The sequence below is a fragment of the Triticum urartu genome, chromosome 5A (genome assembly GCF_056163025.1).
Source record: "Triticum urartu cultivar PI428250 chromosome 5A, HENAU_Tu73, whole genome shotgun sequence".
NCBI classification, from domain to species: domain Eukaryota; kingdom Viridiplantae; phylum Streptophyta; class Magnoliopsida; order Poales; family Poaceae; genus Triticum; species Triticum urartu.
In genome coordinates this window covers 540,490,825-540,507,362 of record NC_141877.1, presented here as the reverse complement: position 1 = coordinate 540,507,362, position 16,538 = coordinate 540,490,825, and the positions used below count along the sequence as shown (strand labels likewise).

Below are 16,538 nucleotides of genomic sequence, written 5' to 3'. Positions count from 1 at the left end.
CTTGCGTATATAAATAGATGTGAACAGGCTCAAATGAACGAGGTGGGACAATTTACCATGAGTTCGATTCGATCAACCAGCACTAGCTTATTTCTCATGTGACTCAACGGCCCATAAGAAAAGGCGGCAGCGCGAACCAACCTGTGGTTGAGATGGTTAGGTGGACAGTGGTATCCCCAACCCACCAGGGTTCAAATCCTGGTGCTCGCATTATTTCTAAGTTTATTTCAGGATTTCCGGCGATGCGCTTTCAGTGGGAGGAGACGTTCCCGTCGACGACGAGGCGCCTACGGTGACTTCGTAAATCTCAAGATGATATGCCGGCTCAGTCTCTCGGGGGTGCTCATAAGGGTAGGGTGTGCGTGTGTGTCTTCATAGGGATGAATGTATGCGCGTGTACATAAGTGCTTATGTCTGTACTGATGCTCAAAAAAAAGAAAAGGCGGCAGCGGTGGAACGATGTGGCCAGATATGGGCGAGGCGATTGCGTACGAAAACGCTATGTACGGATGGACAAACGGACCGTGGATTGTTTACCTAAAAAATTTCAGGGTGTTTTTTAAAAGGCCATGACGGACCAAAGCAAAAATACCATCTGACTTTATTATTAGTAGCAGATATGCTCGTGCGTTGCAACGGGAAAAAATAATAAGCATATGTAGTATGGCCAGTGAGTTCAACCGTCTTTAATCATTGATGGAACTTCCACAATGCGAGTTGATTCTAAGTAAATCCATATGAACCCAATAAAATTTGCACATTATGGATCATACCACAAGCGCATTTCGAACTGGGTCATTTCTTGTCATCCTGGTGAAAAAAATATTATGGGAAATTAATGAATAAAGGCTAACTTTCTTTCCTGATAAATAGCACAAACTAATGAAAATATTAACACAAATGTTAGTTATCCATCATCTCTCAACTTGAAAAAAATGGTGCGGCATGTTGGTATGTTCGACCAGACCCGAGGGAGACAATAGATCAATCAAAAATGAATTCCTCCTTTGTGTCGCATTGTCCACCTATAGTGTTTCCTCACATCTCTACATTCCGATGCCACAAGGGTCAAATGCCGAGCTCCTCAAGCTTTCTGGCTTTCAGAACAGAAGCAAGGGTTCCCATCAACTAAAATAAATTTATCATAATAAAATCATTGTTATAAAGGATGCAAGTATGATGAAAATATGCATCTATATTACTTCCCTTATATCATCAGAAGTCTTTACCCCTAAAAAATCATCAGAAGTTCAGAACAAAACAGTAATGCATGGCCCAACTAAATCAGCCACACACATGGGGCATCCCTTTATTTTAGGTCCATGTGGCATCCGTTGCACATGGGGCAGCCTTTTTTTACGTGCATCTGGCAGCCATTGTGCGGAGATTAGTATTTTGCATTTAAAGTGAGCAGCGGTCCGGTCTGCCTTTCAATTTATTTATTTATTGAAAATCCGCTTCTCCTATAATATAGAATGCAGTTTCCTTTGTACAAGCAAAGTTATTGGTTGGTTGAGTTGGTTAGGCTGGTCACAATGGGGAGGAACTTAGGAGTAACATCACACACTCCAATACAACTTTGCTTATGTGTCACATATTTAATAAAGAGAGAGGTGCTTGTAGTAACTAGCTAAGTTACCGGAACATCACACACTCCAAGAAACAATGAGTCTATAACCTAATAAATACATTGTTGCATGATACTACATAGATGTTCCTACCCACTGTGGAGGTAGTAATATAGTCTAGGGAAGTGTGTAAGTTACTAGACTATGTTCTTGCCCATTGTGACCAGCCTTACCCTGCTAGGCTTAATTCCCGACCACCACGTTTCGAGGGCTCGTTAGCGCTGATTTCCTTCTTCCTTTTTTAAAACAAAAACAAAAACAGAAACACTTCATAAACGGATGATGCACGGAAAACACGACGGGAACCGGTCAGCCAACGCTGCCTGCCCCAATTTTTTTAGCCCGCACACTCAAATAGTTGCATATATATAGTCTACAATAGTTTAAATGTTCAAATGCAGTAATAGTTCTATTTAAATAAGTTTAAATATTACACTCAAACATTGGTGTCCCCTTTAACCGTCCACAAATGCTTAATCAAATCTTCCTTTAGTTGCTCGATGCCGGATTTGCTGATGCATTTGAACAAACTCTTCTAATGTGGCCGGATTCTGATCAGGAAGTTCGGTAGGATCACCCATGTTCTTAAATTCAAGACTTGTAGCAGCATCGTCACCCTCATGCTCCACGATCATGTTGTGCATGATCACACAACAAGTCATCACCTCCTACAAGGTCTTCGCATCCCATTGTTTAGCTGCTTCATGAGCAACTGCAAAACGTGCCTGCAGAACTCCAAATGCCCTCTCAACATCCTTTCTAGCTACTTCTTGTCTTTGGACAAAGTGAGCCTTTGTTTGGCCAACTGGGTTAGAGCTGGTGTTGACAAAGGTAGCCCACGAAGGATAGATACCGTCAACCAGATAGTAGCCCATGTTGTACTCATGCCCATTGTCTGTACAATGGCAAGGAGGAGCTTTGCCTTAAGTTAGCCTCGCAAACAATGATGACCGCTGCAGCACATTGATGTCATTGTGAGACCCCGGGCTTGCCAAATCTAAAGATCATGTGATGCAACAGCTTCAAGAATGATGGTGGGCTTCTTGACATGGCCTTGATATTGCCCTTGTATAGCTTTTATGCAGTTTCTTTCATTTCCAATGCATACATTCAAGAGATCCGAGCAAACCTTGCCACTCTCTTGCTTCTGAGATTGTCAAGCGCCTATCGGTGTCTGTGCCATTTGGTTCTCTCAGGTATTGAGGTCCAAACACCAAGACCATGGCAGTTGCAGACCTGACCATGGCATCTTTGCATGTGCTCCTAGACATCCGTAGGTACTCACCCCACGAATCAGTGGTCGTGCCATATGCAAGCATCTGCAGTGTAGTCATGCATTTCTGGTAACCAGAGAATCCAATCCTTCCCACGGCATCCTTCTTCAAGATGAACTAGTCATCAAAGGATCGGACCCCATGGTAGAGATGATCAAAGACATTTTTGCGCATTTGAAACCGCGGGCGAAATTGTCAGCGAAGAGGGCATCGGGGGCAACGTAGTCGGACATCATTATCAAATGGCCGCGCACTGTTACGGTTGAGCACTCGATGACCCTTGATCAATCCCTTGAGATTGAGAACATGCTCTTCCGCACACCCCGCGTCTGCAATGACCATATGTATCATCGTCGTCTCATCCGTGTAGTCCTCCTCGTCGGACGAGCCGTCTGATGACTCAACATAGTGCTCCTATATGTACTCCATACCTGAATCTATTGCTTCAGAGAAGAAGGGCCAAACAAATTTAGCATGGGCATTTCACCGAACAGTTGCCGGGCATGGTAAGTACAATAGGAGCTGGTGGTATCTGCGCGACGGTCAAAGGAGAGGTGTGGAACAGCATCAGAGAAGAAGCAGGTTGGATCCCGGGTGTACCATTGGAGGTGCCGGACTCACCGGGGCGGCGGGGTTGGTGGAGCGGCGGCGAAGGCAAAAGAGAAAAAGGAAAGGAGAGAAAATAAGAGGATAGAGGTGCGAGGTTAGGGAAGGGTTTTTGGAGGGGCTGGGGTGTTGGAGTCCTACGGATCTGCTGTCCAGACTCCTGTAAAGACCCCTAGTTTGCTGAAAAAATACGTCACAACACATCGGAAGAGCACGGTCTGAACGTACGCAGACAGTTTGAGGGTCTGAAGATGCCCTTAATTAGCCAAAATGTGACTAGCTAGTGATTAGTGATCACATGAACAGTGTGCCATTTGACAGGCCTCCCTGTGTTGCTATAGCTAGTGTTCTGGATCGGCCTGCCTGATGCACAGACTAGCATGCACCTGTCGTCTCTCTCTCTCTCTCTCTCTCTTCACGTGGACTTTGAGAGGGCCAGCTTTGTTCTGTAGCGTTCAGCTACATCCAAACGTTGCATAGCGACCCGGCACGTACCTTTTCCTGTGGCTACATTTGTATACGTCAATCCATCCCTATATGCATGTGTGGTGCCTCAGCCAGACCGGATCACAACACACACACAGTGAGAGCAGCAGTGCAAGCAGTTTTTGCTTGCAGACGATCGACGAGGGGCATGCAAAGTCAAGAGGCCAACCAAGATCGAGGGAATAATTAGTAGTACTCTAGTGGTGCATTCTAGTAGTACCACTCACAAGTCACAACCATAGCCAGAGCTAGCAGCAGCGGGTGCTCATCGATGAGCCATGCATTGGGGATGCGTGCTTTGGATCATCTGCTTGTATCTTCCTCCCCTGTCGTGTGCTTCCTGTCTGGTCTCGCCTGAGACCTACATACACGTACTACACGCTGATGCATCCATCCAGCCTCACTGACTGGTCATAAGCTGAGGACGTACCAGCTAATTTAATGCCCACTCTGCAGTCTGTGCTTGCTTGCTGATTAGCCCAGTCGTCCTTTAAGCTTTGAAAGCAGCGCCACCCAGAGAAGAAACCAACATGAAATATAAACCCCGTGCTGACATAGATATTGAATTGTATACTCTGATGATCATCACCCAGACATTAGCGCAGGCATGCACGCATGCATGTATCAAGCAGGCAGTAAAACTCCAAATGGTAACAGATTAAGTTCCGGTCTGGTCCGGTCCGGTCCGGTCTTCACATCTCGATCACATCCAAGTTCCAAGGAGACCGGCGGACCAAATGTACATCACATACATACATGCATGAAACATGGCAAAATTAAACTGAAATTCTGGTCTAGCTAGTTTGCCAAAGAGGACAAGTCCACTAATAATTAATTAACAGATGAAAGATTACCCAAGAAACTAATTTATTAACTTTGTTCTTCTAAATGCAGTAATATGCATGCTCTCTTCATTCTTCCATCGCCATGCACGCACCTTACCTTGAGAGCTTCCATGCATTATCTTGTTGTTTTTCTTGACGATAGATCGATCTTGCTGTATGTTGCTACTTCAGCTCGGCAGGGTCCAGCGAGCCCATGTGGAGCCCGGCGCCACCGGTGTGCCGCCGGGGCGGCCCCATGCCGGCTTGGACCACGCCGCCAGGGCCGACGCCGAGGAAGTCCCGAGTGCTCAGCTTGCCGTCGTCCACGGGGAAGCCCCCGCCGCTGCCGAACGCCCCGGCGCGACCGCCGGTCGTAGCACTGGCGCCGCTCCCGCTACCCAGAGAGTTCATGATGAGGTCATGGAAAGATTGCCTCTCGCTCGCCGCCGCTGCAGCGGCCGACGACCCGCCTTCACCGCCGCCGCCCCTCATACCCGGGCCACGGAGCAGCCCGGCGCCACCAGCGCCAGCGTTGTGGCTGCTAGTCGTCGCGCCCATCTGCGCGGCCTTCTGCAGCAGCGCAGTCGCGGACATCTGCGGGAGCCCGCCGCCCGCCTCAGACGAGCTGTAGAGCGAAGGGAAGCCCCCGCCACCACCTCCTAGGACGCTGCCGGACGCGACCATGCCGCCATTCTCTCCATTTCCATTGCTGCTGTTGCCATTTCCGGCGCTGCCGTTGTACTGGTTCTGGAAGACCAGGCGCGAGTCCTGGCCGCTCCCGTTGCCATTGCCTGAGAAGAAGCCAAGGTTCAGGAGGTTGTTATTACCGTTGCCGCCGCCGCTTCCCTGGTGCTGGTCCGGAAGTTGCATGAGGCCATGGAAGGCCGCGGGAGACTTTCCCTGGAGGACAGAGCCCTGGTTGCCATGGGAACGGTGGACGTCATCCTCGGCAAAGTCCTGCGCTGCGCCGCCGCCCATATAGAACGGGGAGGAGTTGGCGGCCTGGGAGCGGAACATGGAGGACCCCGAGGAGGATGGCATGAGGTGCTCGAACTGACCGGCGTTGCCGCTTCCGCCACCAAGGTTGAGGACGTCGATGGCCGAAGCTGATGAGTGGTGGCCGGATTGGTCTGGGAAGCCGCTGGGCATCTGGGGCGCCATGCCGGAGAGATTGCCGAGGGCCATGTTGCCAGGGCCGCCGTACATGCCGGCGCCTATCGGCGGCAGCCGCGCGCTCTCCTGGGCCAGCGCGTCGCAGAAGGCGCGGTGGGTGATGAAGCTGTCCCTCCTGCATGCGTACGTGGAAAAAATGTCAAAAACTTTCCATGCCTAATGCGCATGGGTGCAAGTCACATTATAATTGTCACCATATATATAAAAGGTCACATTATAATTTTCTGATCAAATAATTTAGAATCAAACATGCATCCTAGTCAAATTAAATCAAGGTGAAAATTCGACCTACAAATAAATTTCAGCAACAAAAATAAAGTATCAAACATGATACATGCATTGTGCAATCACAGGGGAGTATATGGAATTAGTTGGCTAATCAGGTGATGAACTGAATTTACCATTTAATGGTCAATCATTGGCTAACTACACAAATATTGGCAACAATAATGACACATGCAATATAATTTGCCTTCTCTCTTTCTTTTTAAACATAATTCGTCTTATCTAAGAGAACGCCAAATCCCCCAATCGTAGTTGATTTGGATGCGGGCGGCTATGGAAGAGCTCGCTCGTCGGCTGATAATTTAGGTACTCTTGTAGGAATTAATCGGGAATCTACCGATCATTAACAACACTGTCAATGCCACCACTGTGAAAGAAAACATGCCATCAAAAGATCAATTGCACATCCTATCAACATTATCGCATCACAAACTACTGGACAACCAGATATACATAACATATCATTCAGAACTATAAAAAACCCGAAACTAGTCTTGTAGCAACACACCGGATGGTCCCCCCTCTCTCTGTGTATCTCTCTCTTTCTAAACACAATACATACCAAAACATTGAAATGAATAATCATTTAAATTCTAATTTTGAAATTTTGTGTGATTTTAGTGGGTAGAAAAATATGTGTGTACCTCAAAATTTTGGATTATATCCAAACTAACACAAAATGATATTTAAAACTGGTCAAATTTCAATGAATATTGACAGAAATAATTGACGTTTATTTTGCAAATAATGATGAAGTTACCCTAAATGTGGTGATTTTTACGCCAGTTGGGTAGCTTGCAATACTTTAGTGTGACCCTCTATATAAGATTGTCGTTTGTTTTGCTATCTGAGGCAATGCTAGCTGGCAATTAATTTTGACCGATGATTTTTAGAAATATTCTGACCCGATCCAACAAAGCAGATTAAGTTATAGATTGCACAATGCTTTATTTTGTAAGGAAAAAAATTACTAAGATGAAAATATAATGATATCATCAAAATGAGGCAAAACTAGCCAAAGGTGCATGACAAATATGCATCTCCCTAACTATAGTAATTCAAGAAAATTAACCTGTGATGCCCAATCTCTTTCACTCTCTCTCGAACACAATATTTCACAAAACTTTGTAGATTTGCCTTCTATTTAACATTTAACTAGTCATAAAATATGTTTACTAGAGGGGGAAGGTGGGGGGGGGGGGGGATAAATGTGCTGATTTATTACGCCAGTTGTGTAACTTGCAATCTTTTACTGTGTTCCTGTATATAAGATTGTCGTTTCTTTTGCTATCTGAGGCAATGCTAGCTGGAAATTAATTTTACCGATGAGTTTTGAGAAATATTCTAATCTGATTCGACAAAGCATATTAAGCTATAGATTGCACAATGCTTTATTATGCAAGGAGAAAAAAAATACTAAGCTGGCAGCAAAATGATATCATCAAAATGAGGAAAAACTAGCCAAGGTGCATGAAAATATGCATCGCCCTACCTATAGTAATTCAAATAAATTAACATAATCTTTCTCGCTTGCCAACATAATCTTTCTCGCTTTATTTTGCAAGGAAAGATAATAATAAGTTGAAAGCTTACTGATATCATCAAAATGAGGCAAAACTAGCCAAAGGTGCATGACAAATATGCATCGCCCTACCTATAGTAATTCAAAATATTAACCCGTGCTACCAAATCTCTTTCTCTCTCCCCGACACAGTATTTCACAGAACTTATAGATTTGCCTTCTATTTAACTACTAGTCATAAAATTTGTTTACTAAAGAATGAGGCGGAAATCATCATTTTTTCCTACGTGTTTGCATATAATGATGAAGTTGCTCTAAATGTGCTGATTATTACGCCAGTTGTGTAGCTTGCAATCCTTTAGTGTCTTCATCCATATAACACTAGCGCTTCTTTTGCTATCTAAGGCAATGCTAGCTGACAATTAGTTTCGGCGGATGATTTTTAAGAAATATTCTGATCCGATTCAAAAAAGCAGATTAAGCTATAGATTGCACAATGCTTTGTTATCTACGAAAAAATAATACTAAGCTGAAAGCATAATGATATCATCAAAATGAGGCAAAACTAGCCGAAACTGCATGACAAATATGCACCGCCCCAACTATAGTAATTCAAAAAAAACGTGCTACCAAATCTCTTGCTCTAAATGTGCCGATTTATTTAGCCGGTTGGGTAGCTTGCAATCCTTTACTGCATGCATCTATGCTAGATTGTCGTGTCTTTCGTTATTTGAGGGAATGCTAGCTGGCAATTAATTTTGACCAATGATTTTTGAGAAATATTCCGATCCGATTCCACGGAGCATATTAAGCAATGGATGGCACAATGCTTTGTTATGTACAAAATATAATACTAAGCTGAAGGCGTAACGATCATCAAAATGAGGCAAAACTAGCCAAAAGTGCATGACAAATATGCACCGCCCCAACCATAGTAATTCAAAAGAAAAATCAGTGCTATGAAATCTCTTGCTCTAAATGTGCCGATTTATTACGCCAGTTGGGTAGCTTGCAATCCTTTACTGGGTGCATCGATGATAGATTGTCGTCTCACTCGTTATTCGAGGGAATGCTAGCTGGCAATTAATTTTGACCGATGATTTTTGAGGAATATTCGGATCCGATTCCACGGAGCAGATTAAGCTATAAACAGCACAATGCTTTTATTTTGTAAGAAAAAAAGGACTAATCTAAAGGTGCATGACAAATATGCATCGCCCTAACTAACTATAGTAATCTGTTACATGTAAGACAAGACCGGCATGTACATGACACGACATGCATCAGGTAAAAGCCGCAGCAGCAGGCTTTGTGGCTAATCCATCCATCGGATGCTGCTGATTGCAAGCTAGCTAGCGAAAGCTAACAGCAGGCCAGGCATGGCCAGCGGTACGTACTTGGCATGACTTTGCCAGTTGCCATGCATCACATGAGAAGGCAAGGAAGGCTGCGTGCTGCGCCATGGCTGCGCTGAGACGGGAGTGCTGCAGGCAGCATGTATGTCATCACGTGAAGACACAGGTGGGGATCCATGCCATGCCAGGTCGATGCAGATGAGAGAGAGTGGCAAGAGTGCGGATTCCGAGGTGTAAAAAGGCGGGACTGCCGCCAGATGACCGTGTCAGGGTGTGCCCTGGCTGCATATCTCCAGTCCCCTCCCGACAAGAGCGATTCACGTGGGAGCAGAGCAGAGGGTCGACTGCTAGCTCTAGCTGCATCCTCCATCCATCCCCTTCCATTCTCTCTCTCTCTCTCTCTCTCTCTCTCTCCTCTCGCTCTCTGCAGGGAATCCAATTCCAATCCAACCAAGCCAAAAGTTGCGCGCACACACATACACACAGACTCGAACACGAGAGCTAGCCCATGTCCCTAGCTAGGTGGGCACGTAGTACCAGCAGTAACAGCCCTAACCCTAGGCAGCTACCTATGGCTAGCATCCCATCCGTCCATCCATCCATCACCACCCGTCAAATCGAATCGCCCCTAGCAGCCTAGCTAGCCCCTCATCAAAGTTTCATCATGACCCAATCATTCGCGCATGCATATCCAAAATCGAACAGCAAACAGTATAAGCACACGCCTGTATGAACTGAAAATGAACTGAAACATCGATCTTGGACGGACGGATGGATCAATGGCGTGCGTGCATGGTATACCTGGAGAAGAGGGTGCCGCAGTCGCAGCGGTACTCGCGGGTGCCGCAGGTCTTGGAGTGGGCCTTCCAGTCCGACTGCACCGCGTAGCGCTTGGCGCACTTGTCGCACTTCCACTTCTTCTCGCCGTGCTTGCGGCAGTAGTGCTTCTTGATGCCGGTGAGGTCGCCCAGCGCGCGCGCCGGGTCGTGGTGCACGCACGTCGGCTCCGGGCACAGGTACACCCGCCGCCGCGTCTCCTTGGGGTTCTTCTGCTTCAGCTTCCACGGCAGGTTGTGGCCGCGACGGTGCAGCTGCAGGTTCTGCTCCCGCTGGAACCCCTTGCCGCACACCTCGCACACGAACCGGTTCGTGGCCATCAGGGACCGCGGCGACAGCGCGATCACCTCAGCATCAGGATCTGCATCAATACAGATTACAGAGAGACCGATACTCAATTAATAATCACTTACTAGTAGAATTATGATTGGTTAATGGAGTAGAATAGTAGATGGACGGACTAATTACTCACTTGGGTTGCCCGGCTGGTTGCGCTTCTTCTTGGGCGCCGGCGCGGCGGCCGGAGCGGGAGGCTGCTGCGCGGGCATCAGCGGCTGCATCTGCGCGTCGGAGAGGCCGAAGAAGGGAGCGGAGGACGCGGCGGCCATGGATGAATCGGAAGAAAACAAGATTAGCTAACAGCTTCCTCCAATTGCTTGTTTGTCGTCGTCGAGTTGGGTTCAGGTGAGCCGAGCGCCGCCACACACCGACCAGTCCAAGCCTGTCCAGCCCAGTCTAGAGAGCACAAGCCGACGACACGGCGTGTACGTACGTTCCTTGCTTGCTCCCGGCGTCTTGCGGACGGATCTAAAAGACAAACGAAAGAGAGGATAGATGGATCAGAATTCAGAATAGATAGCCGCGCCGCCGCGCATGTACGTGAGAAAGACATAAATATGACCAAGATCCAGCGAGCAGGCAGCAGCAACCATGTATGTAGAGGACAAACCAAGGCACACACACCATGCCATACCCCTTGCGAGCAAGAGAACAAAGCAAGGGAGATGACAAATCCACAGGTATCTGCCTATAAGCCACCCACACAACACCCTCGCACACACGCGACGCAAGGAAGGAGGAAATCGACAGACGGAGGACGAGGAGGGGCACGCACCGCGCCAAGCTAGGAGAAGAGTCCGGCGAGAAGATTGCTCAAAACCAACACACCCACACACACACGCACACACACGAGAGAGAGAGAGGAGGGATGGGTTGGGGAAAGGCGAGGCGAGGAGGGCTGGGGGTAGTGGAGGAAAAGGAACCAAACCCAGCCCCTCAAAACAACAGGAGCAAGGCACCAAACGGCGGACAGCAAGCGGCCGGGGACGACGACGATAATAAAGATATAGAAAACGGTGCGTGATTCCGATGGAGAATTTGGGAGGGCGGTCGGCGAGCCCTACCCGCTTGTTGCTTTCCCCTCCGGCCGCTTCCCCTCGCCTTGGAGTCTAGGGGGGGATATGATATCTGCTCTCTTCTCTCTCTCTCTTCCGCTCCGGGAGTGGTTGCAATGGCTTGTAGCTGAGGGCCAAATATATCGCCGCGCCGAGGAGGGTTGGAGGAGAGCGGGGGCCGGGGTCGCGAGGTCCACGCGCGGGCGGGGCCCACGGGTCGCGTGCACGGTCGCCCTCGTGCCCGCGGCTTGATTCTGCGACCTGTACACGTCGACGGCAACGTGCGGGCCTATCGGGGCCGTCGTTCGGGCCGATCCGACGGCCGGGGGTCAAGGGGTGTTTTGCATGGATCGGACGAGCTGGCGTGTGGGGGTCGATCTGGTGGTGGCCGGGTCACGCCGGGCGGCCGTCCGTGCGTGCCCGGCGTTGTCCCGGCCACCCGTGCGCGTACATGCATGCGATGCGAGTGCAACTGACGGACGGTGGGTGGCGCACTGGCTGGCAAGCAGCTAGCTGGCTGGCTGCCGCTACACTCCTACTGCTGGGCGTGCAGGCACGCACGCCACGTACCAACAAGCGTGTAGGTGTGGTCGATGCTGTGCGGAAGAAGCCTGACTGATCCACTGACACTGCTGGCGTGAATGAATGTAGTGCCGCTTAGATGGAAGTCCGACGGGCAGCCCTCGCCTTGACGAACGTCGGCGCTGAAGGAGTACCGTGTTAAAAATGTTTTTAGTCGAGCGTTGAAAATGTCAAGTGTTTATTTTTATCCTATGTTTACAATTATTATTATTCTTTATTCCTTTGACTACGTCAGACATGATATTTTGGATGCAATTTAACCTTCGCGTATAACCGTGCCCCCCTACGACCACGTGTCGAACCGCGATAGGTCGCCACATGCTGCCGTGACGTGGTAGGGGGCGGGGGGCACCCACGTGCACCATGCGCGCTCTTCCTACCATGGAGCCCGCCCTCCGACCACGTGTCGAACTGCGATAGGTCGCGACACGCTGCCGTGACGTGCTAGGGGGGCGGGGGGCACCCACGTGCACCATGCGCGCTCTTCCTACCATGGAGCCCGCCCTCCGACCACGTGTCGAACTGCGATAGGTCGCGACACGCTGCCGTGACGTGCTAGGGGGGCGGGGGTACCCACGTGCACCATGCGCGCTCTTCCTACCGTGGACCACGTGCCGAACTGCGATAGGTCGCGACATGCTGCCGTGACGTGCTAGGGGGCGGGGGGTACCCACGTGCACAATGCGCGCTCTTCCTATCGTGGAGCCCGCCCTCCGACCACGTGTCGAACCACGATAGGTCGTGACACGTTGCCGCGACGTGCTAGGGGGCGGGGGGCACCCACGTGCACCATGCACGGTCTTCCTACCGTGGAGCCCGCCCTCCGGCCACGTGCGGGAGCGCGCTAGGTCGCGATACGTGCTAGGGGCGCCCACCCACGTGCACCACACACATTCTTCCTCTCTCTCTCACACACACAGGCCCACCATGCATGGAGCCCGCCCGCCCTCCCACCACGCGTGGGAGCGCTCTAGGTCACGAGACGCTGCTGAGATGTGCTAGGGGGCCCACCCACATGTACCACGCGCACTCTTCCCCTCTCTCTCTCACACACACAGACCCACCATGTAGCCCGCCCTCCGACCACGTGTGGGAGTGCCCTAGGTCATGGCACGCTCCTGAGACGTGCTAGGGTCCCCACCCACGTGCACCATGTGAGCTCTTCCTCTCTCACACACATACATACCTAATTTGGAGCCCGCCCATGTGACCTTTTTCTTAGGCATTTTGAAAGTTGAAAGTTGAAACTCCCAAAAGTTCAAATATAATTTTCTAGAGTTTGAAATCCAAAAGCCACATCCCTGTTTTTCTGTAAGTGCATACATGCATTTTCGAAAGTTGGTAAAAGCAGGAATTCCCAGAAAGGAAGTATGACCATCTTCGGAAGTTTCCAAAACAAAAGAAGCCCTGTCCGAAATTGACATATGATGTGTGTACATCTATTTAGAAAGAGGCCTGATCGGGGGCAACTGACGTGGACATCACCTTTACATCCAGGCAAAGAAGAGGGGTAGGTGATGGTGTCCTGGACTAGGAGGTACTCACCACGTCGTCTCCCAGCCAGATGGGCCAGGCCGAGGATCAACCAAGGGGGCTCACTGGTGGGCCAGATACAGAAGACCCACGACGCATGCAAGGAAGGTTCCCGAAGACTTGGTGCATACTTCAAGACTTAAACGTCAATTATATCACGACTTACCATACACGTAGCTGACATATTTGTAACCGTAGACCCCTCGGCACCTATGTAAACCAGTGGTAGGGTACATAGAGGGATATAGACAATCTCGTGGTAGAAACACATGTACTATGTACTCCATCCACAATCAATATGGGCCAAAGCAGGACGTAGGGTGGTATCTCTCTGAGAGAGCCCGAACCTGGGTAAAACCTCGCATCTATTGTGACTCTCGTGTCAATTCTATCAACTCGGGACCCCCTATCCTAAATTCACCGGAATCGATTCCGATATTGATGGCCCATGCAGGTCCCCGCTGACAGCTGATACGTCTCTATCGTATCTATAATTTTTTATTGTTCCATGTCAATATTATACAACTTTCACATACTTTTGGCAACAATTTACATGATTTATTGGACTAACATATTGATCCAGTGCCCAGTGCCAGCTCCTGTTTGTTGTATGTTTTTTGTTTCGTAGAATATCCATATCAAACGAAGTCCAAATACGATAAAAAATTACGTAGATTTATTTTGGAATATATGTGATTTTTTGGAGGTGGAATCAATGCAAACGGAGGCCCACAACCTCCACTATCCACCAGGGCCCGACCCACACCCCCTAGCGCACGGTGGTGCCTAGTGGGCACCTCGTAAGTCAGCTGGCACCCTTCTTTCGGCGCAAGAAAAATAATATATGGAAAAAATCGTGTTAAAATTTCAGCGCAATCGGAGTTACGGATCTCCAGAAAATAGGAATGCGAAACAGAAGAGAACAGAGAGAGAGAGATCCAATCTCGGAGGGGCTCTCGCGCCTCCGCCGCCATAGAGGCCATGGACCAGAGAGGAAACCCTCCTCCCACCTAGGGGGGAGGCCAAGGAAGAAGGAGGAGGGGGCTCTCCCCCTCTCTCCTAGTGGCGCCAGAGTGTCACCGGGGCAAGGATCGTGACGGCGGTCTACACCAACAATCTTGCTACCGTCAACACCAACTTTCTCCTCCTCTATGCAGCGGTGTAACCTCTCTATTCCCGCTGTAATTCTCTACTTAAACATGGTGCTCAAGTCTATATATTATTATCCAATTATATGTGGTTACCCTATGATGTTTGTGTAGATTTGTTTTGTTCTATGGGTTGATTGATGATCATGATTTGTTTGAGACGTATATCTTATTTTGGTGTTGTCCTATGATACCCTCCGTGTCGCGCAAAATGTGAGGGACCCCTATTGTAGGGTGTTGCAGTACGTTCATGATTTGCTTATGCTGGGTGGCGTGAGTGCCTGAAACAGATACCCGAGTAAGTCAGTTGTTGCATATGGGAGTAAAGAGGACTTGATACTTAATGCTATAGTTGGGTCTTACCTTAATGATCTTTGGTAGTTGCTCTAGAGTCCAATCATAAGTGCATATGATCCAAGTATGGAAAGTATGTTAGCTCATGCCTCTCCCTCATATAAAATTGCAATATTGATGACCGGTCTAGTCATCGATCGCCTAGGGACAAATAACTTTTTTGTGTGACAAAAGCTTTCTACTAAACAACTAATTTCTATTATCTTGCAATTTACTGTGGGGAATCCAAACGTGCCGCCTGCACGGCCCCTGGGGAATAGGCGAGTTTTATGGCGAGTGGGGAGGCGCTTGATATTCACTGCCTTTATAAGGGGATAAGGATTCACCTCTTTCACCCACGCCTTCTTTCTTTCCGCCTACCCACTCTCGAGCTCCAGCTCCCAAGTTCTCATCTTTTCTGCCTCAAGAAAGCACTCCGACCATGTCCGGAGCGCAGGGCAAGTGGATGGCCTCCACCATCAAGGTGAAGGACATCACCCAGCTTTGGGAGGCCGGATAATTGGCCAAGGTGGTCGCCCATCGGCTTCCAACCGAGGGACAGATAGTCCCTACCCCGAAGCCCTATGAGAGGGTAGTTTTCATCCCCCACTTCGTCCGCGGGCTGGGATTTCCACTCCACCCCTTCGTCCGCGGTCTCATGTTCTACTATGGGCTGGATTTCCATGATCTGGCCCCAAATTCCTTCCTCACCATCTCGGCATTCATCATCGTGTGTGAGGCTTTCCTCCGCGCGCAACCCCACTTCAGATTGTGGCTGAAGACCTTCAATGTGAAGCCGGAGGTGGTGGGAGGCAAACACGTAGAGTGCGGAGGCGCCATGGTGAGAAAAATGTCCAACGTCCCGTGGCCCAAAGGCACCTTTGTGGAGACCGTCAAGGGGTGGCAGAAGTTGTGGTTCTACGTCACAGAGCCCCGCGACACTACCTGGGTCGCGGCTCCCGAATACAAATCCGGGGCCCCAATGCGGCTTACCTCCTGGCAAGAGAAGGGCCTGGATTGGTCTTCGTCGGACGAGCTGACAGCGCTCCAGACGCGCATCAGGAGCATGATGGACAAGAACGTCAAGCTTGTCGATGTGATTCAGGTGATGCTAGTTCGCCGGATCCTTCCATGCCAGAACCAGGCTTGCCACCTATGGGAGTTCAATCCGGCCGAGCACAAGACCTTGCAACAGTTCTTCGGAACTATGCACGAAGATATCTGGAAGGTGCTCTTCAAGGCCAACGAGACGTGGCCGAAGACCATCGAGGACCGTGGGCATGACCTGGCCCATCCCGCCAGTTCGGTAAGTTTTCCGTGTTTCAAGGTGTATCCCTTACTTGCTTACTCAAGGAGGATGTCCGAACTTCCCTGTTTGTTTTTTCAGGGTTGGACGAAGAAGGCGGAGCGGATTCACTGTCCGGCTCCGCTACCCGAGGACCCAGCCATCCCGCTTCTGACGAAGATGTTGGTTCCGACGCCCTACAAGGCGCCGGAGAAGAAGGCCAAGGAGACCAGAGATGGCCTCCGTCCCAAGGGTACTTCGGATGTGGCGTCC

General features: G+C 49.4%; 1 protein-coding gene across 4 annotated transcripts; it reads right to left on the bottom strand.

Moving 5' to 3' along the window:
* Positions 1–4,630: 4,630 nt before the first annotated feature.
* On the bottom strand, positions 4,631–11,540 carry LOC125510381 (uncharacterized). Of its 4 annotated transcripts, none has more exons than XM_048675535.2 (4): positions 11,394–11,540; positions 10,463–10,797; positions 9,955–10,351; positions 4,631–6,106 (listed from the first exon to the last, which is right to left on the bottom strand). In XM_048675535.2, the coding sequence occupies exons 2-4, from the start codon at positions 10,596–10,598 to the stop codon at positions 5,002–5,004; spliced, it is 1,638 nt and encodes a 545-aa protein (XP_048531492.1). In that variant the 5' UTR covers positions 10,599–10,797; positions 11,394–11,540; the 3' UTR covers positions 4,631–5,001. The 4 variants fall into 4 exon arrangements, with proteins under 4 accessions (XP_048531492.1, XP_048531493.1, XP_048531491.1 ...); XM_048675536.2 differs by lacking the exon at positions 11,394–11,540 and adding an exon at positions 10,920–11,368; XM_048675534.2 differs by lacking the exon at positions 11,394–11,540 and adding an exon at positions 11,105–11,367.
* Between the last annotated feature and the right edge of the window lie 4,998 nt (positions 11,541–16,538).